Source organism: Macaca thibetana, chromosome 3 (assembly GCF_024542745.1).
Source record: "Macaca thibetana thibetana isolate TM-01 chromosome 3, ASM2454274v1, whole genome shotgun sequence".
Classification (NCBI taxonomy): domain Eukaryota; kingdom Metazoa; phylum Chordata; class Mammalia; order Primates; family Cercopithecidae; genus Macaca; species Macaca thibetana.
The window spans coordinates 81,377,453-81,397,077 of record NC_065580.1 but is presented as its reverse complement, the minus strand read 5'-3'; the positions used below and the strand labels follow the sequence as shown (position 1 = coordinate 81,397,077).

Genomic DNA, 19,625 nt, shown 5'->3' with positions numbered 1-19,625 from the left:
TCAATCTGGAAATGGTTTTTAAAAGTGTAAATACACTTATCTTTTGACTCAGAAATTTTACTTCCCTGTAATCCCAGCACTTTGGGAGGCCGAGGTGGGCAGATCACAAGGTCAGTAGATCCAGACCATCCTGGCCAACATGGTGAAATCCCGTCTCTACTCAAAACTCTACTCAAAACACAAAAATTAGCCAGGCGTAGTGGCACACGACTGTAGTCCCAGCTACTCAGGAGGCTGAGGCGGGAGAATCGCTTGAACCCAGGAGGCAAAGGTTGCAGTGAGCCGAGATCGCGCCTTTGCACTCCAGGCCGGTGACAGAACGAGACTTCATCTCAAAAAAATAAAAGAAATTTTACTTCTAGGTATCTATCCCACAGAAATTATTACATATATATACATGGCACATGTTTGTCAGCACTATACATAAGTGAAAAACTTGAAACAAAAAAATAAGTACATTATGGTTGAGCCATTCTATGTATCATTAAAAAGAATGAAATATCCCATATACACTGACATGAGAAGAATTACAGAATTAACAGATGAGTGAAACAAAGCAAGTTGCGGAAAAATATCTTTGCGATTTATCCAATTTATTTAGAGGTGGAGAGAGAAAAGTGGTGGACAGAACAGAGAAAGAGTGAGAAAGAGAGAGAGAAGTGTTTGTGTATATATAAGAGCCTGCTTAAAGGACTCTCACTGGTCAAATTTGGACAATGTAACAAGTATCAGAAACAGCAATCAGTTAACAAATTATAACATATGAGCTCATGGTAATATTGAAAAGGAAAAAAAGTGAAGAGAATTTCTTTACACAGTAAATGCTTCCTAACAAATGTAGGAGGAATTAGAATTAGAATTAGCAAATTTCCATCTTGCAGCCCACATATGTAATCAGTGTAATTGTAATCAGTGACTTTGACAAGGATGCTAAAACTATTAAGCGGAAAGGTGCTAGAGAATGGCATATTAACAAAGTCTCAAAGTTATTACCCCACAGATTTCTCATTAATTACAAATAGAAAAAAAAAAAACCTTTAAAATTAAGAGGTCTGTGGTTGACACCATCTGAACTATCACCAATAATGCAATAAATTGACATTAGACTTTTTTTTTTTTTTTTTTTTTTTTGAGACAGAATCTCACTCTGTTGCCCAGGTTGGAGTGCAGTGACACAATCTTGGCTTACTGTAACCTCCACCTCCCAGGTTCAAGCTATTCTCATGCCTCAGCCTCCCAACTAGCTGGGATTACAGGCTAATTTTTGTATTTTTAGTAGAGACGGGGTTTTGCCATGTTGGCCAGGCTGGTCTCGAACTCCTGACTTCAAGTGACCCACCCACGTTGGCCTCCCAAAGTGCTGGGATTACAGGCGTGAGCCACCACACCCAGCCACATTATACATCTTACAAAAAATACTCTTACCAAAAAAAAAAAAAGTTTAAACTGAATCTAATCACAAGAAAACAATAAGATATATCCAGACTGAGAGATATTCAATATGACATTATAAAAACTAAGATTCTTCAATATGTCAACATCATGAACACCATCAAAAGGGAGAAAAACTGTTCTAGATTAATGGAGACTACAGAGATATAACACAAGTACAACTCATGGTACCTGAATGGATCCTGTGGGGTGTGGAGAAACCATAGTGATAATAGAGGTATAGAGATTGTAAGAAAAGTGTGCATATTATTGGCTATTAAATTAAAAATATATATTTGTGTATATGCATGAGCAAGCAAAAAAAAAAAAAAAAAAAAAAAGCCTGGAAGAACAAACACAAAAACTAAAGTTTTAAGCATATTTACCTCTAGGTGGTATAATTATGAGAGATGTTTTCTTTTTCTTTTTTTTTTTTTTTTTTTGAGACAAAGTCTTCCTCTGTAGCCCACACTGGAATGCAGTGGTGCAATCTTGGTTCACTGAAGCCTCGAACTCCCTGGCTCAAGTGATCCTCTGCCTCAGCCCCTCAAGTAGTTGGGATTACAGGCGCGAGCCACCACACCTGGCTAATTTTTGTATTTTTTGTAGAGACCGGGTTTCACCACATTGCCCCAGCTGGTCTCAAATGCCTAAGCTCAAGTGATCCACCCACCTCAGTCTCCCAGATTGCTGGGATTACAAGTGTGAGTCACCACGCCCAACTGGGAGATGTTTTCTTAGCTTATTTCTACTGATGTTTTCTACAATGGACATATATCTACATAATAAAATAAAGTTGAAAAACCCCTGGTACACAAGGTACCAGGGACAGATGGGGTAGATTCACACCAAATTGTTAACAGTGATTCCCTATGCAAAAAGAAGTAGAGTTGAGACAGAAAGCATAACTATTTTACATATCTGCTCACATGTTACTTATAATTAAGAAAAAATATTTTAATGAATTAAGATTTTTCAAGGTAATAAACTTATACTGTGTATGGGATTCATGCTAAATGTAAATTTTAGCTGTTCTTCTCACAAAAACAAAAAAATGAGTAAGTTCTGCAGAAGGATGGACTTGGTAAACTTTTTAAAAATTGGGTAATTATGTGAGATGATGGATATGTTCATTTCCTTCACTACAATAACCTTTTTACTATCTATATGAATCCCATAACAACACATTGTATACCTTAAATATACACAATAAAATCTTTAAAAATGAAATTAAAAATAAGATTTTTCAAATATCCAAATAACAGGAAGACTAATGGTAAACACTGGCTTCACGTCTATATATTTAGGTTATATTTGTGGAACAAGAGGAATCTGGGTAAAAAGAAAAGCATATATGAAAGCCCCCAAACACTGGAGAAAAAGGCAAGTGGTATGGGATTCCAGAGAGTCTTGCTATTAGTGTGAACTTTATTTTTAAGGGACTGATTTTAAGCAGAAAATAATATGAACAGACATGCACCAGCACTTTGGGAGGCCAAGTGGGGCAGACCATGAGGTCAGGAGATCAAGACCATCCTGGCCAACATGGTGAAACCCCATCCCTACTAAAAATACAAAAATTAGCTGGGTGTGGTGGTGCATGCCTGTAATCCCAGCTACTCGGGAGGCTGAGGCAGGAGAATCGCTTGAACCCAGGAGGCAGAGATTGCAATGAGCCGAGATCATGCCACTGCACTCCAGCCTGGCGACACAGCAAGACTCCGTCTCAAAAAAAAAAAAAAGAAAGAAAACTCAACCTGAAAACAGTAGAAGAGCTGGAGCAAGAGGAGGCACATCTGTTTAGCAGATACTACCCAAGCTTCCATCTGCACTGACCCTCAACCTTCTATTGGCGCTCACGTCGTTACTTTTTGTCATCAGCATTTCATTTTTGCCTCTTCTTTCCTGTGCTTGCCCTAACCATTATTAAGAGGAATAAAAAATCTTAATTTTTGGCCAGGCACAGTGGCTCACACCTGTAATCCCAGCACTTTGGGAGGCAGAGGCAGGTGGATCACCAGAGGCAGAGGAGTTCGAGACCAGCCTGACCAACATGGAGAAACCCCGTCTCTAATTAAAATACAAAAAATTAGCCAGGCATGGTGGTGCATGCCTGTAGTCCTAGCTACTCTGGGAGGCTGAGGCAGGAGAATTGCTTGAACCCAGGAGGTGGAGGTTGCAGTGAGCTGAGATCGCTCCATTGCACTCCAGCCTGGGCAACAAGAGCAAAACTCCGTTTCAAAATAAATAAATAAATAAAATAAAAAGTCTTAATTTTTAGAAAGCTCATTGTCAACCTTATACTTGCCTTATACCAGGAACCATGCTTCATTCTACATTGCTCTGGCTCCTCCCATGATCTATACCTGTGGCTGTCTAAGCTCCAGCATGACATCATCCACATTGTAGAGTTCCTTTTATCGCCCCATTCTTACTTTCTTCTAAACCAACGTCTCTCAAAGGATGATCCTCCCCATCTCCTACATGAGGAATCTTGAAGCACCTTTTAAAATTATACACACATTAGGGGAGGCTGAGGCAGGAGAATCACTTGAACTCAGGAGGTGGGGGTTGCAGTGAGCCCAAATTGCACCACTGCACTCCAGCCTGGGCAACAGAGTGAGACTGTCTCAAAACAGACAAACAAGTTAAAACACACACACACACACACAAACAGAAATAAGGAGTAATTTCCTCAACTAGAGCATAAAGAAACTCTACAAAAAAACCTATAGCTAACATCATACTTAACGATGAGAAACTAGAAGCTTGCCCACAAAGATGAGGTATGAGGCAAGGAAGTTCTCTGTCACTACTGTTTTTTAGACAAGAAAGGGAAATAAAAACATACACACTGGAAAGAAAGAAAGAAAATCATCTTTGCTTTCAAATGACATGACTGTCTAAGTAGAAAATCTGGAAGAGTAGCCAAAAATTTCCTGGAACTAAAAAGCAATTATAGCAAGACTGCAGTATACAAAGTTAATATACAAAAGCCAACTGCTTTCTTATGAAAGCAATGAACAAGTAGAATTGAAATTAAAAACAAAATTCCACTTACATTAGCACCCCCCAAAAAATACTTAGATATAAATCTAACAAAATATTGCCAAGATCTCTATGAAGAAAACTATAAAACTCTGATGAAAAAAATCAAATAACTAAATAAATAAATGTTTATTATGTTCATGAATAAAAAAGCTCAATATTGTCAAGATGTCATTTCTTCCCAACTTGATCTATAGATTCTATACAATCCCAGTCAAAATTCCAGCATGTAATTTTGTTGATATTGCAAATTGACTCTAAAGTTTACATGGAGAAGCAAAAACCCAGAAGAGCTGACATAATATTGAAGGGAAAAAAACAAGTCAAAGGGGTAACACTACTCAATTTCAAGACTTACTATGAAGCTGCAGTAATCTAGACAGTGTGGTATTAATCAAAGAACAGACAAATAGGTCAGTCGACGAACAAACTGAGCCCAGAAAAAGACCCAAATAAATACAGTCAACTGATCTTTGACAAAGGAGCAAAGGCAATACAATGGAGCACAGACAGCTTTTTTAACAAATGGTGATAGAACAACTGAACACACACGTGCAAAATAATTAATTCGGAGACAGGCCTTATACTCATAACAAATATTAATTCAGACCCCAAATGTGAAAGGCAAAATTGTAAAAACTTTAAATTTTTTAATTAAGAAAATTTACAATTAAAAAATTATAAAACTAGAAAATAACATGGGAGAAAATCTAGATAACCTTAAGCATAGCAACGACTTTTTAGATACAAGACCAAAAGCATAATAAAGAAAAGAAATAATTTATAAGTTGGACTCCATTAAAATGTAAAACTTCTGCTCTGTGAGAGATACTGTCAAGAGAATAAAAAGATAAGCTACAGACTGGGAGAAAATATTTGCAAAAGACCTATCTGATAAAGAACTGTTATCCAAAATATACAAGGAAGTCTTAAAACTTAACAATAAGAAAACAACCCAATTTTTTAAAATGGGCAAAAGATCTGAATAGACACCTCATCCAAGAAGATATACAAAAGGCAAATAAGGGTCGATGTGGTGGCTCACGCCTGTAATCCCAACATTTTGGGAGGCCAAGGCAGGTGGCTCACTTGAGGTCAGGAGTTTGAGACCAGCCTGGCCAACATGGCGAAACCCCGTCTCTACTAAAACTAAAAAATTAGCCGGGTGTGGTGGTGTGCGCCTGTAATCCCAACTATACAGGAAGCTGAGGCACGAGAATCACAGGAACCTGGAAGACAGAGGTTGCAGTGAGCCAAGATTACCCCACTGCACTCCAGCCGGAACAACAGAGCAAGACTCCATCCAAAAAAAACAAAAAAGGCAAATAAGCATATGAAAAGATACTCCACATCATACAACAGAAACTCCAATCATACAACATACAAAATCAATCATACAACAGAAACTCCAAAATTTAAAAGGGAAATGGGAAATTATTTAAACTAGAGGATGAAAGTAGTAGCATAATTTTTTTAAGTCAAAATTTATTTTTTACCTTTTTGCATCTTTACTTGGAACATATATAAAGTTCACAGAATTCAAACTACTACCAACAAATTAATTATATAACATAAAGATTTACCTAAAGAGGTGAAAGACTATTCAGCTTCCCTATTTATGCATCAATTTCCCTCTCCTTCTCTAACTTTCTTCCTTCTCTGTAATAAAAATAGGTCTCCGATTCTCATTAACTAGTTTTGGGAATCAAATGAGTTATCATTAGCAAAGTCTCAAAAATATTTATAACTTGGACTGCCATCAAAGCCAGTTAAATCAATTACACAAGAAGAGTTGTTACATGACTTTATATAGATACAACATCCTGTTGACTTAAATGGCATTACCACTCAGCTTGATCATCTCATTTGTCTGCCTTGATTCAGACTTTTTAAATGTTTCTGAAAATCAAAGCTACTTTGGAAAGAAGGTAGATTTTCCAGTACTGAGGCTATTCATCTGAAGCAGGAGTCCTATTATGAACTTTTAATAGCTGTAAGCATGTCAGTGGAACTAATATTGTGCCCTTACAGAAATCTATGTTTATCTGAAGAATGAATCTACTGGGAAAGAACTCATCCTAAGTTAAGAGTCCAAGGAGCAAAACATGACTCAAAAACAGACCACAGAGAGAGGTTCATTTTGAAATTTACATGGAACTAGTCCCCAGTGGGCTCAAGCTTGTGTCCTAAAGTAAAAGCTATAGTAAAAGAGTTGCTTAACTATTATAGATGTGAGACATTGAGACCACAAGGCATCAGCAGCCCAAGTATCAGCAACAAGAGACAGTACCCTCAAAGCAGATGAGGAACTATATATTCAAATACCTCCAGGGACTAGGCAACTAACAAAAATGAGTAAGTGGTTTGAGAGACCACTGTGGTGAACTGGAGACCACAGGCCTTACTAGCAGGGAGCAGCCTTATTCAGCTCCAGCAGATTGTGCTAGAAGAAACTGAAAACTACTGCAAGGGCAGGCATATGCCTTTAGTGCCTTTAGTTGCAGCTACTTGGGAAGCTGAAACAAGAAGACTGTTTGAGCCCAGGAGTTTGAGGCAAGCCTGGGACACTCCATCACTTAAAACAACAACAGCGACAACAGCAGTAAAAAACTCTAGTACCACCAGAACTTTGCAAAAGCAGCTTGAAATCCTAAATGTGTAAGATTTCCCAATGTTTAAATGTTAGCAACCAATTCAATTACTTAAAACTACTGTGTTAGCCTAAAAAATACATCCAAGGTCGATGACCACAATCTAAGAAGTAGACCTAAGAATGACTTAAGAAGTAGAGATGGTACTCACCATTATAATGAAGCAGAGAAAAAGAGAGATAGTGCCCTCAGCATCATAAGAGAATCACCAAAACTAACAGAACTCATCATAACTGCATCACACATCAGCAATGACATTCATGGATATAAGCAGCAGTAACATGTTTGTGATCATCAGTGATCAATGTAACAAACACTGCCAAAGTACCTGCTACTCCTGAGTTAACATATTATTTACCTACTCCCAGGAATCTGAACCACACCTGGAGAAGAAAAATACAAATATATACAACCATGTTTACTTTTCTCAGTAACAGTATTCATTACCACTAATATCACATTCATATGAATGAATATATTTATATTAATGAGCCCTTTTTATTCATTACCACTAATATCAAGTGGTCTTATTGCTGTCTATGTGTGTGTGTGTATATATGTGTGTGTGTGTGTGTGTATACATATATATTTTAGGTATATATTTCCTTATTCAGTTTATTCTCCCAAATAAATTTTATACAACTCTGCCTCCCCAAATCTCTAACTCCCCACTGTCCCCACTCTCTGCTAATGGCTTTGCTTCCTATTTCACTGAGAAAACAAGAAACATTTTAAAAATAACTTACACATGCTCCAACTACCACATCTAACAACCTACCTACATTTGGACCCATATATCCTTTTTTCCCTAATTACTATGGTTACTCTTATCCACTCACTCTCTCTACTTGGTACTGGATCTCATCCCCTCTAATCTCGCACTCAAAACCTTTGTTCCAGCAATTGTTCCCCCTTCTTTCCTTACTATTTTCCTTATATCACCAATCTCCCATTCCACTGGGTCACCTCCATCAGCACACAACATGCTACATAATCTCTGCACATGTGGTAGGCAGCCTCTAAGATAGCCCTTAATAATCAGTGCCTCCTGGTATTTATACTCTTAGAATGCCCCCAACTACATCTGACTAGGGTTGGCTTGTGTGAACAGCAGAATATGGGAGAAATGGTTGTATGTACTACCAATATTAGATTATAAAATATACTAGTACTCTTATACAACTGCTTCCATCTCTTTCTCTCTTTGATCACTTACTCTGAAGCCAGCTGCCCTTCATGAAGACATTCATGCAGTTTATGAGGGAGGTCCATGCAGTAGGAAACTGAGGTCTCTGGCCAACAGCCATCAAAGAATTGAAGCCTACCAACAACTATTTGACTTAGCTTAGAAGCAAATCCTCCAGGTCCAGCCAAACCTTAAAATGACTACAGCCTAGGCTATGGCTTTGACCTGCAACTTCATGAGAGACTCTAAGTTAGAACAACCCAACCAACTGCTCCCAGATTTCTTAACCTTTAGAAATAATGTGAAATAATAAATGTTTGTTGTTTTAAGCTGCTATGTTTTGGGATAATTTGTTCCACAGCAGCAGATAATTAACACAGCATCTAAAATAAGAAGGAAAAAATCCTCCCTCAATTTCACATCCTTTTTCCCATCTCCTAGCTTCTCTTTATATAAAAACTCATCATAGGAATTGCACGTGGTCACTTTTTGCACTTCCCCTTCTTTTATTCTCACTTTGAACTCTCTCAGATCAAGATGGCCAATGACCCTCGTGTTACTAAATTCAATGATGTATTCTCAGTTAAAATGTGTTTTTGCCCTGCTTGAGAATATTAAACTCTACTATACAGAAACAAAATGAGATCAATAAAACTTACATGTGTATGCATAGATAAAAAGTAAAGCATGTATGCATTAAACACAGACAGAAAGGGACAGAAGGACCAAGATGTATCTAACATTCTTGAGGCAAATATGCAAAAAGCACCAAAGAGTCAGAATACATTAAATATATATGAGACACTTAGAACTCAATATTCATGAGGCCTTAATTTGGCCACCCATTGGTGATACCTATTCTGTCCACTGACTAACAAATACAAATAAAACCTATGGCTGTTGAGTAGATTAACTGGAGAGCTAACACCATGACCGGGCATACTTGTTCCTGTATCTTCCTGAGAGTGTGTGTATCTGTGGCCCAGGGCACCTACCTTGTGGGCTCTGGTTCTCACAACCGCAGCATTAGCAAAGAAGGCTGATAAGCCAAAACGTATAAACATTATACCCCAGGAATGATTTAGGTAGTATGGTCCTTCTATCCTACTTAAACCTCAGTCTAAATGTACCCCAGGAATGATTTAGGTAGTATGGTCCTTCTATCCTACTTAAACCTCAGTCTAAATGTGTTAACTTATCCTCTATCTTTCCCCTTGCTTCTGTGTATTTTATATTTATTTAATGAATCATGTGATACAAACATTTTTTCAATTAGTTTTTTTTTTCCAATAACCTCTGGGATAGCTTGCCTGGTAGTGTACTTGAAGTCCAGCATTGAATTAGGGTGATTTCCCACTCTTAAAAACATTATTTGATACATTTACTGACTTTCTCTTTTTGAAACATTTTTCTCTGGGTCACCACCCATGGTTCTCATATCTCACTGGCCATGTGTTCCCCACCTCCTCTAAAGTACTAGGATGACTTTATCACATTTAGTCTTACATCTTTGCATAACATCTTCAGGCTGATAAGTCCCAAATTTAAATTTCTAGTCCTAATATCTTACATAAACACAGTGTAAAACCAAACTTTTACTATCTACCTCAAAACCAATTCCTCTCTTAGATAACTGCAATGGTCTCCTAAATATTTTCCTAGTTGCCCACCTTAGATTCACTTCAGTATACTCCCAACCCAGCAGTCTGAGTGATCCTTCCAAAATATGAATCAAACCATATTAATCCTCTGCTCAAAACCCATGCTATGGCTTCCCATATCCATCACAATAAAATCTAAAATCAGTACCAGAATCTGCAAGACCCCAGCTGGATTACTACCATCTCTACTCCTACCACTAACCAGCTTGCTCAGCCAGTTCTAGTCATACAAACTTCTGTGCCACTATACAAACACTCAAGCATGTTACCACTTCAAGATTTTTTTTTTTTTTTGAGACAGAGTCTCACTCTGTCACCCAGACTGGAGTACAGTGGCTCGATCTCAGCTCACTGCAACCTCCACCTCCTGGGTTCAAGCCATTCTCCTGCCTCAGCCTCCTGAGTAACTAGGACTACAGGTACACGCCACCAAGTCCAGCTAATTTTTTGTATTTTTAGTAGATATGGCGTTTCACCATGTTGGACAGGTTGGCCTTGAACTTCTGACCTCAAGTGATTCACTGCCTCCCAAAGTGCTGGGATTACAGGCATGGGCCATTGTGCTTGGCCAAGATCTTTACATTCACTACTCCCTCTGCTTGCAGTGCTCTTTCCCGATATATTTACATGACTTGCTCTTTTACTTCCTTTAGGTCACTGCTCAAATATTCTCTTATCAGAGTGGGCTTACCTTATCAACTTTTTTTTTTTTGAGACAGAGTCTCCCTGTGTCACCCAGGCCAAAGTGCACTGGCGCAATCTCAGCTCACTGCAGCCTCCACCTCCTAGGTTCCAGCGAATCTCTGCCTCAGCCTCCCGAGTAGCTGGGATTACAGGCACACACCACCATGCCAGATTAATTTTTGTATTTTTAGTAGAGATGTGGTTTCACCATGTTGTCCAGGCTGATCTCAAACTCCTGACCTCACGTGATCCGCTTGCCTTGGCCTCCCAAAGTGCTGGGATTTATAGGCGTGAGCCACTGTGTCTGGCCCCTTATCAACTTTTATAAATACAAACTTCTGCCAACTCACCCAACCACCCTCACACATAGCATTCCTATACTCCTTGTCCAACTTCGTGTTTCTTAAGAATCTGGGCCACCAACTGAGAGATATTTATTGGTTTGCTTACTGCCTGCCTGTCCAGACATTAAGTTCCACCAGGTCAACAATTCGTACATTCTATTTCATATGCCTAAAATTTACAGAATATCAAGCACATAGAAGGTACTCAACAAACATTACTAAAAATATAAATAACAGTAACTGGAGATATTCCCACAGTGAGTGTTAGCAGCAAAAAAGGGCAGCTCCACATGAAGACAAGAGGATTAGCTAGAGAATCACAGATCCTGCCAAGTCCCACAAGTCCAGCAGACTCCCAGAATTACTTGGGACAAGGGCTGTAATACCAGAAAAGCAGGTAAGAGAAAAGCCATAGAAATACTGTTTTGTGGTAGTCACAGCCCTGATTAAAAAATAATAATAATAATTAATTGGTAAGAAAAATAACTTTACCACAGGTAAACCAGAAAGACACTCTCCCAACCAAGTGATCAAAATATCACCAGTATGCTAAATTGGTAGGCTTATGCAATAAAACAGAGAAAAAAAGGAAGGTAATATCACCAGTAACTGCACAAATAAATATAATATGCTTCCTAATACGATGCACTAAGAACACTACATAACTTCTGTGGTATTCCTGCCAAAAGCATATAACCCAAATCTAATCATATTAGGAACATTCTGTAAAAACAAAACAAAACAAAACAAAACAAAAAAACTGGTCTATATTTAAAAATGGTTTATGACATAAAACACAGAAACTCAAGGACTGTTCCACATTAAAGATGACTAAATAGACATGACGATTAAATGCAATACATGATCCTGAGTTTTATTTTGTTAGAAATGACATTGTTGAGACAATTGGCAAAATCTGAATACAATCTATATAGATTAGATAAAACAGTATTTCATCAATATTAACTTCCTGACTTTGATAATTATGTGGTTATGTAAGATAATGCCTTTTTTTTTTTTAATTTTGAGACGGAGCCTCCCTCTGTTGGCCAGGTTGGAGTAAAGTGGCACAATCTCAGCTCGCTGCAACCTCTGCCTCCTAGGTTCCAGTGATTCTCCTGCCTCAGCCTCCCGAGTAACTGGGATTACAGGCATTAGCCACCACACCCAGCTAATTTTTGTATTTTTAGTAGAGATGGGGTTTCGCCATGTTGGCCAGGCTGGTCTCAAACTCCTGACCTCAGGTGACCCGCCCACCTCAGCCTCCCAAAGTGCTGGGATTACAGGTGTGAGCCACCGCACCTGGCCCTTTGCTCTTAAGAAATACATACTATTGGCCAGGCACAGTGGCTCACGCCTGTAATCCCAGCACTTTGGCAGGCTGAGTCAGGTGGATCACTTGAGGCCAGGAATTTGAGACCAGCCTGGCCAACATGGCGAAATACCATCTCTACTAAAAATACAAAAATTAGCCGGGCATGGTGGCAGGCACCTATAATCCCAGCTACTCGGGAGGCTGAGGCAGGAGAATCGCTTGAACCTAGGAGGCGAAGGATGCAGTGACCTGAGATCGCGTTGCTGCACTCCGGCCCGGACAATAGAGCAAGACTCTCTCTCAAAAATAAAAGCACATCTATGAAAGAAGAAACTACAAAAAATTGATAGAATGTAAGTTTTTTAAGAATACTTTCTATCAGACTAAAATAGTCAACTTTTTCCTACTTCTGAATTTTATTTAAAAACTAAAAAAAATTTTTTTAAATTTAAAATTAAAAAAAAAAACTGGAAATAAGGCCTGGCACACTGGCTCATGCCTGTAATCTCAGCACTCTGAGAGGCTGAGGCAGGCAGATTGCTTGAGGTCAAGACCAAGTCTGGGCAACATAGCAAAACCCCGTCTCTACAAAAAGAAAAAAAAAATGTTAATTAAAAAAAAAAAAGAAATAGTATCATAAAATACAATACCATAACCCTGACCTTTAAAGAAATACTGATTTCCATATAGTATTTCTATTTTCATTATTTAAATTTTTTTTTTTTAATGAAGATGACCGGGGGACCAGGTGCTGTGGCTCACACCTATAATCCCAGCACTTTGGGAGGCTGAGGCAGGCGGATCACTTAAAGTCAGGAGTTTGAGACCAGCCTGGCCAATGTGGTGAAATCCCGTCTCTACTAAGAACACAAAAATTGGCTGGGCACGGTGGCTCATGCCTGTAATCCCAACACTTTGGGTGGCCAAGGCGGGTGGATCATGAGGTCAGGAGTTAAGACCAGCATGACCCATGTGGTGAAACTCCATCTCTACTAAAAATACAAAAATTAGCCGGGCGTGGTGGCTCATGCCTGTAATCCCAGTTACTCAAGAGGCTGAGGCAGAATAGTTTGAACCCGGGAGGCGGAGGTTGAAGTGAGCTGAGATAGCACCATTGTACTCTAGCCTGGGCGACAGAGCGAGACACCATCTCAAAAATAAATAAATTAAAATAAAATAAAAAAGAACACAAAAATTAGTCAGGTGTGGTCGTGGGCACCTGTAGTTCCAGCTACCCGGGAGGCTGAGGCAGCAGAATCGCTTGAACCCCGGAGGTGGAGGTTGCAGTGAACCGAGATTGTGCCACTGCACTCCAGCCTGGGCGACAGAGTGAGACTCTACCTCAAAAACAAAGAAAAGATAACCTGAAAAATAGCACCCATACTTTGATGATTTAGCATTATTTCAACCAAAACACCATGAAATACTGTAAAAAGAGCCACAGTCAGCCATTTCTAAAAAGAGAGAAAAGAAAGCAACATTACCTTCATGGACCGTAATGCCACAATTGTCACACTGAATTATTTCATCAGCATCCTCACTATTATCTCCCAGACAAACACAGCAAATCAGAATATGGTCCATTTTTTGAGAGCTCCAGTTTTGACTCTTCTCAAGAATCAGCGAGTCCTAATATTAAAATATTAACATATATCAGAAAATCACATTTAAAGTTAAAAAAAAATTAATCACTAAAATTCTCTTTATTAAACATTATTATATGCACTTCCAAATGTATGCCCCATTTTCCATTCTTTTATTAACTCCCAAGTACATTATATTTGAGAAATATATACTTGACGTCTTTGTTAAAGAACACTACAAGCACCCTCTTATTTAATTTTTCACTTCTCTGCAAGCTTCGTATTCTCTCTCCTCTTGGAGAGACGATATGAAAAAGCAGGCATGCAACTAACAACTCTTGATCTGCTTTGCCCCTTAAACCAGGAAAAACGAAAAATGAATCCACAAGTAATCAAAGTAATCACTGATCTTATACATGTGTTTTAAAAGTACAGGACATGATTCTTACACTTTAGGAGCTTATAATCCTACCTAGAGGAGACAAGACACACATATGCAAAATAGGAAGAAATCAGTTCAAAATAATGTATAAGCAAGTATATATGTGATGGCAGACTTAAGGACTCTATACTCCTTAAGTACTGGGGAATTCAGAAATTCCAGCATTATCAAACTACTGTAAGATAGATCCATGAGAGCCTGCCTAGGTATATGAATATACACAGATACAGAAAATAATCTAAAAAAGGATCCAGATTGACTAGCTGCTAGAAGGGTCAGAGAACTCTATTAATTAGGTTTATATCAAGAAATATCTAGTGTAAACTGGTAATGAAGACATCTAGCTAGTGATACTACAAAAAGAGAGGATGGGATCAGTGGCTCACGCTGGTAATCCCAAATACTGTGGGAGGCTGAAGTAGGAGGATCACTTGAGGCCAGGAGTTTGAGACCAGCCTGGGCAACAGAGTGAGATCCCGTTTTTACAACGTATTTTAAAATTAGCTGGGCGTGGTGATGCATGCCCTTAGTCCCAGGTACTCAGGTGGCTGAGGCGGGAGGATCACTTGAGCCCAGGAATTCAGTGCTGCAGCCAGCTATTATTATGTCACTGCACTCCAGCCTGGGGGACAGAGCAAGATTGTCTCAAAAAGAAAGAAAGAAATAGGAAGACATATTAATAAACATTTAAAAGATAAAATTCAGAAGAAGAGGGTCTGCTTGTTTTCATTTAAACCTTCTGCATTATAGAGTTAAACTTTAAAAAAGTTAACAAGAAAATGATTATTGCATATTTAATAGATTGTGCTTAACATTACCTATAATAAAAGATGGTACTTGAGTCCATACATTTTTATTTATCAACCTAACAAAATTCAGAAATAAATTTAATAAATTAGTTTCATACCATACACTCATTAAATATACATTTTTCATAATATATTTCATAAATATATTTTATTATTTTTATATTTTTATATTCTTTTAAACTCAACCAATATCCAAAAGTAACATTTGGAGCCATCATTTAAACAGCAATTTGTGACACTTGAATATACTTGAAGGTCACAATTAATAATTCAACATACTTTGTGTGTAACATCTAAAATTGCAGCAGATTTGTAAAACAATCAGAAAAGAATGCAAATGTCAACAAGAATATAGTATCATTTCTCTTAAGAATTCTAGTATTTTTAAGTTCTGCATTTTGCTTCTCTATGTTATAAAACCAAAAAAATAGGTCTGGGGCTGACAAGTGACTGGCAAATAAAAGTGAAAACGTCCTAAATAAAACTCATCTGGTTTTACAGTACAAGAGTAAGCAAACAAAAATCTGCCCAGATTTTCATACTATTAGTCATGCTTCAAAGTTGACATGAAATCACACATTTTAAGTTTCTTTCTCACCTCTCACTTATTCGCTACTGAACCTCGAAGCTGTAATTTCTTTATCTGTAAAATGGCGATAAAAATAATATCTACCTCAGGAGGTTATAAGAATTAACAATAGACGGCAAGAATGTTCCTGGCACAAAGTAGACACTCAATAAGTGTTCAATGCCTTTTCCTTTCCGCTGTATCTCTTGTTAAGGTGGTTCAAAAAGAGGATCATGAACTGATGATTTATTACACTGAGGATCTTCCTTGTGCCCCCAAAAGAAAAGTTGCGAGCCTCAATGAACACTGCTACTTTAAATATCATCCCCATGGTAAGTCCAAAGACGACTTTCCTTAGAGAGCATCCTGGCTAACACGGTGAAACCCCGTCTCTACTAAAAAATACAAAAAAACTAGCCGGGCAAGGTGGCTGGCGCCTGTAGTCCCAGCTACTGGGGAGGCTGAGGCAGGAGAACGGCGCAAACCCGGGAGGCGGAGCTTGCAGTGAGCTGAGATCGGGCCACTGCACTCCAGCCTGGGCGACAGAGTGAGACTCCGTCTCAAAGAAAAAAAAAAAAAAGAATACCACATCTAAGTTAAAAAAAAAAAAATTACAGACTACAAAATAATCTAGCAAACAATCAGAGTTTGGAAATGAGGATGCTACATGTCTTTATGGACTGTGTGGTAATTTCTCTGGTGAAATTAAAATTAATCAGCCCTGGAAAAAAGGTTTACCCACATGGGAAACAAGTAAATTTCAAAAGGTCAGAAAAAGTTGTATCAAAATGCAGTTCTAATTCCTCTATTTTCCTATTTTTCCATTTTGCTCAGAAAAACCATAAATGCCTAAATCATATCTCTACGCCAATTTCTCTCCACATCTATTATCATTTACAGGCACAGAAAACAACATTAACTAATGTTTCTGGCCCTCTGATCCTCATGACTTCAGACTCTTAATAGAAATGTAATGCAAAGAAGGAAATAGGGAAAACTAGAGATAAAATATTTCCCTAACCAAATAGCTGGCAGACAATGTTTCAACTGGAAAATCTAAATAACACATCCTCCTTAAAAAAATTAGGATCTTAAGTTTTCTTTTTTGCTTTTTTTGTTTGTTTGTTTGAGACGGAGTTTCACTGTTGTTGCCCAGGATGGAGTGCAATGGTGAGATCTCGGCTCACCGAAACCTCCGACTCCCAGGTTCAAACAATTCTTCTGCCTCAGCCTCCCGAGTAGCTGGGATTACAGGTATGTGCCACCACGGCCAGCTAGATCTCAGTTTTAACACATCAAACATAGGTTTAAGCACACTTATGATTAGATCAATACAAAACCTGATTTATTATCATCTGTTGTTAGGATATTTCTGAGGACATACATCATCTTTCAAGATTTTAGAGAAAGTAGTTAAGCTGAAGCTTTTAACATAAAATTTCTAAAATATGGTTTTACATAAAAATAGACATCAGGAAAATAGGTTTTGAATGGCAAAAAAGTACCACCTAGAAAATAACTTTAATATTGTGGAATAATGTAATGGAATCCAATGTAATTATAGGAAGAATAAGTGATACTACATGAATAAATCAATCACTACTTATAGTAAATATTTCATTTTTTCCATCAGGATTTAAAACTTACCCCCAAAATGATAACACTGATCAATGTTCTTCACAGGCTCTAAAATATGCTTACTGTTCAATTTATATATATATATGTTCCACGTATGATTGTAAATGATATATACAATAGGCTAAATTTTATCTAAACACATGTGTTTAATACAAGGAAATTCCAGCACATTTCCTGTAAAATTAGAATTAAAAGAATCCTACTGCCCTGAAGAAAAAATTATTATATCAAAAAGCTTGACCAATCATACTTCCTCTAAGTTTTTAGAAAAGGTCAAATTCTCGTGAATCTCAATATTTATACAACGTTACAGAACTGACTTTTTTTTAGGACTCAGAGCAATTTGTTTCATTTTGCAATGTGTAAAAAGGCAACTGATTAATAAATTAGAAGTCTCAAATAGAAGTGGATATTTATAAATTTTGGCAAAATTTTTACATTTTAATTCACAAAAATCAGGTGACAATTGCCATTTCTTAATATGACACCTAATATCTGTAACAGAGCCTTTTATGGAAAAGAAAATTCTACTCAGCAAAGAACATAAAGTTACATTTATAAAGCAGTAATCCAAAATCCAAACTGTCTCCAATTTTAAGTATTTTCCATGAGAAAAGAACTCTTTCTTTTACAAAACAAAAATGCCAATTCTATTGACATAATTTACTGTCATGTATTAATTTTCAGTTTCAAAATCTTGAAAATGGGAACCATTTCAGAAAATACTAAACTGCCTTCTCCAAAAAACTTACCTCAGAAAACTAAAGGGCAAGATAATCTTAAGGAATCTCAAAGCTGCAAGATTAACGGCTGAAAAAGACATACAACCATATTTCAAGGGGATTCTTCAGACTGCACTAAATCCAAAAAATGCCAGGTCATTGACAAAAACAGGTGCCTGTTTGCAAGTTGGAATTTATCTAATGCCCAGTTCTAGAGCAGCAGTTCCCAACGTGTGGTCCAGTGAATTCTCTTTCAGCAGGTATAAAAAGTAAAGTCAATTTTCATAATGATACTAAGACACTATTTGTCTTGTTCACTCTTTCTCTCATGGGAGTAAAATGAAGTTTTCCAGACACTATATAAAATGGGATCTGACAACTTGTGTGCTTACTCAGTTTTAATTTGAAATGGTAAATATCAACACATATTATCCACATAAATATTAACGGTTGTCCTCAATAATTTTTAAAACTGTAAAAGAGCTATGTGTGGTGGCTCACACCTGTAATCTCAACACTTTGGAAGGCTGAAGCAGGAGGATTGCTTGTGGTCAAGAATTTGACATGAACCTAGGCAACATAGTAAGATACCGTCTCCACAAAAAAAATAATAATAATAATCAAAAATAAAAGCACATGGTCGTACACCTGTAGTCTCAGCTACTCCGAAGGCTGAGGTGGGAGAATTGCTTGAGCCTGGGAGATCAAAGCTGCAGTTAGCCATGATCACGCCACTGCACCCCAGTCTGGGCAACAAAGCGAGACCCTGTCTCAAAAAAAAATTAAAATTAAAAAAATTTTAAAATGAGGCCAGACGTGGTGGCTCATGCCTATAATCCCAGCACTTTGGGAGGCCAAGGCAGGTGGATCAATTGAGGTCAGGAGTTGGAGAACAGCCTGGCCAACATGGTGAAACCCCATCTCTACCAAAAATACAAAAATGTACTGGGCATGGTGGCACGCACCTGTATTCCCAGCTACTCAGGAAACTGAGGCAGAAGAATTGCTTGAACCCACGAGGCGGAGGTTGCAGTGAGCCGAGATCACGTCACTGTACTCCAGCCTGGGCAACAGAGTGAGACTCTGTCTCAAAAAAAGAAAAAACAGTTTGAGAATTACTGCTAGAGAGTATTTCAGGGTCTGTAGCATAGGTATGTCAAGGCCATTAAGAGCGATAATTACAAAAGGGCCTTGCTAAAATAAATATCAAGTTCCCATACAAAACTTCAAAATTATGAAAGTTTCAGGTCATTTCATTACAAATGAACTTAACATAGCAGCCAAGAAAAATGTCTGCCTGCTTATAAACTAAATATGGTATAATTATATATTTCTATTATGTATTTCTAAAGCTACATTTTCAGCTATCTCTACTACAAAGTAGTTTCTGAAAACAAAGTAAAAGCAGGGAAAATCAAACTTCAAATATAATCAAATATATACTTAACTATGTAATGGACACAGAAATTATCACTAGCTAAAATAACCAGGAAGATTAAAACCCAAACATTGGCCACAGGCAACAAGGACTAGCTTTAATCAT

General features: G+C 37.7%; 2 protein-coding genes and 1 long non-coding RNA gene across 12 annotated transcripts in view; 1 reads left to right on the top strand and 2 right to left on the bottom strand.

Moving 5' to 3' along the window:
- NDUFA4 (NDUFA4 mitochondrial complex associated) overlaps positions 1-19,625 on the top strand; it is a 711,072-nt gene that overhangs the window by 640,750 nt on the left and 50,697 nt on the right. The window lies entirely within an intron of this gene.
- The window catches only part of PHF14 (PHD finger protein 14), a 200,367-nt gene that overhangs the window by 168,737 nt on the left and 12,005 nt on the right, over positions 1-19,625 (bottom strand). For all 10 annotated transcript variants that reach the window (XM_050783024.1, XM_050783014.1, XM_050783016.1 and 7 more), the window contains exon 4: positions 13,805-13,949. In XM_050783024.1, coding sequence (XP_050638981.1) covers positions 13,805-13,949 — 145 coding nt within the window. The remainder of the gene's footprint in view (positions 1-13,804; positions 13,950-19,625) is intronic.
- Positions 351-13,798, bottom strand: LOC126949988 (uncharacterized). The gene is made up of 2 exons (XR_007724020.1): positions 12,546-13,798; positions 351-12,123 (listed from the first exon to the last, which is right to left on the bottom strand). It is a non-coding gene; the product is annotated as an uncharacterized LOC126949988 (long non-coding RNA).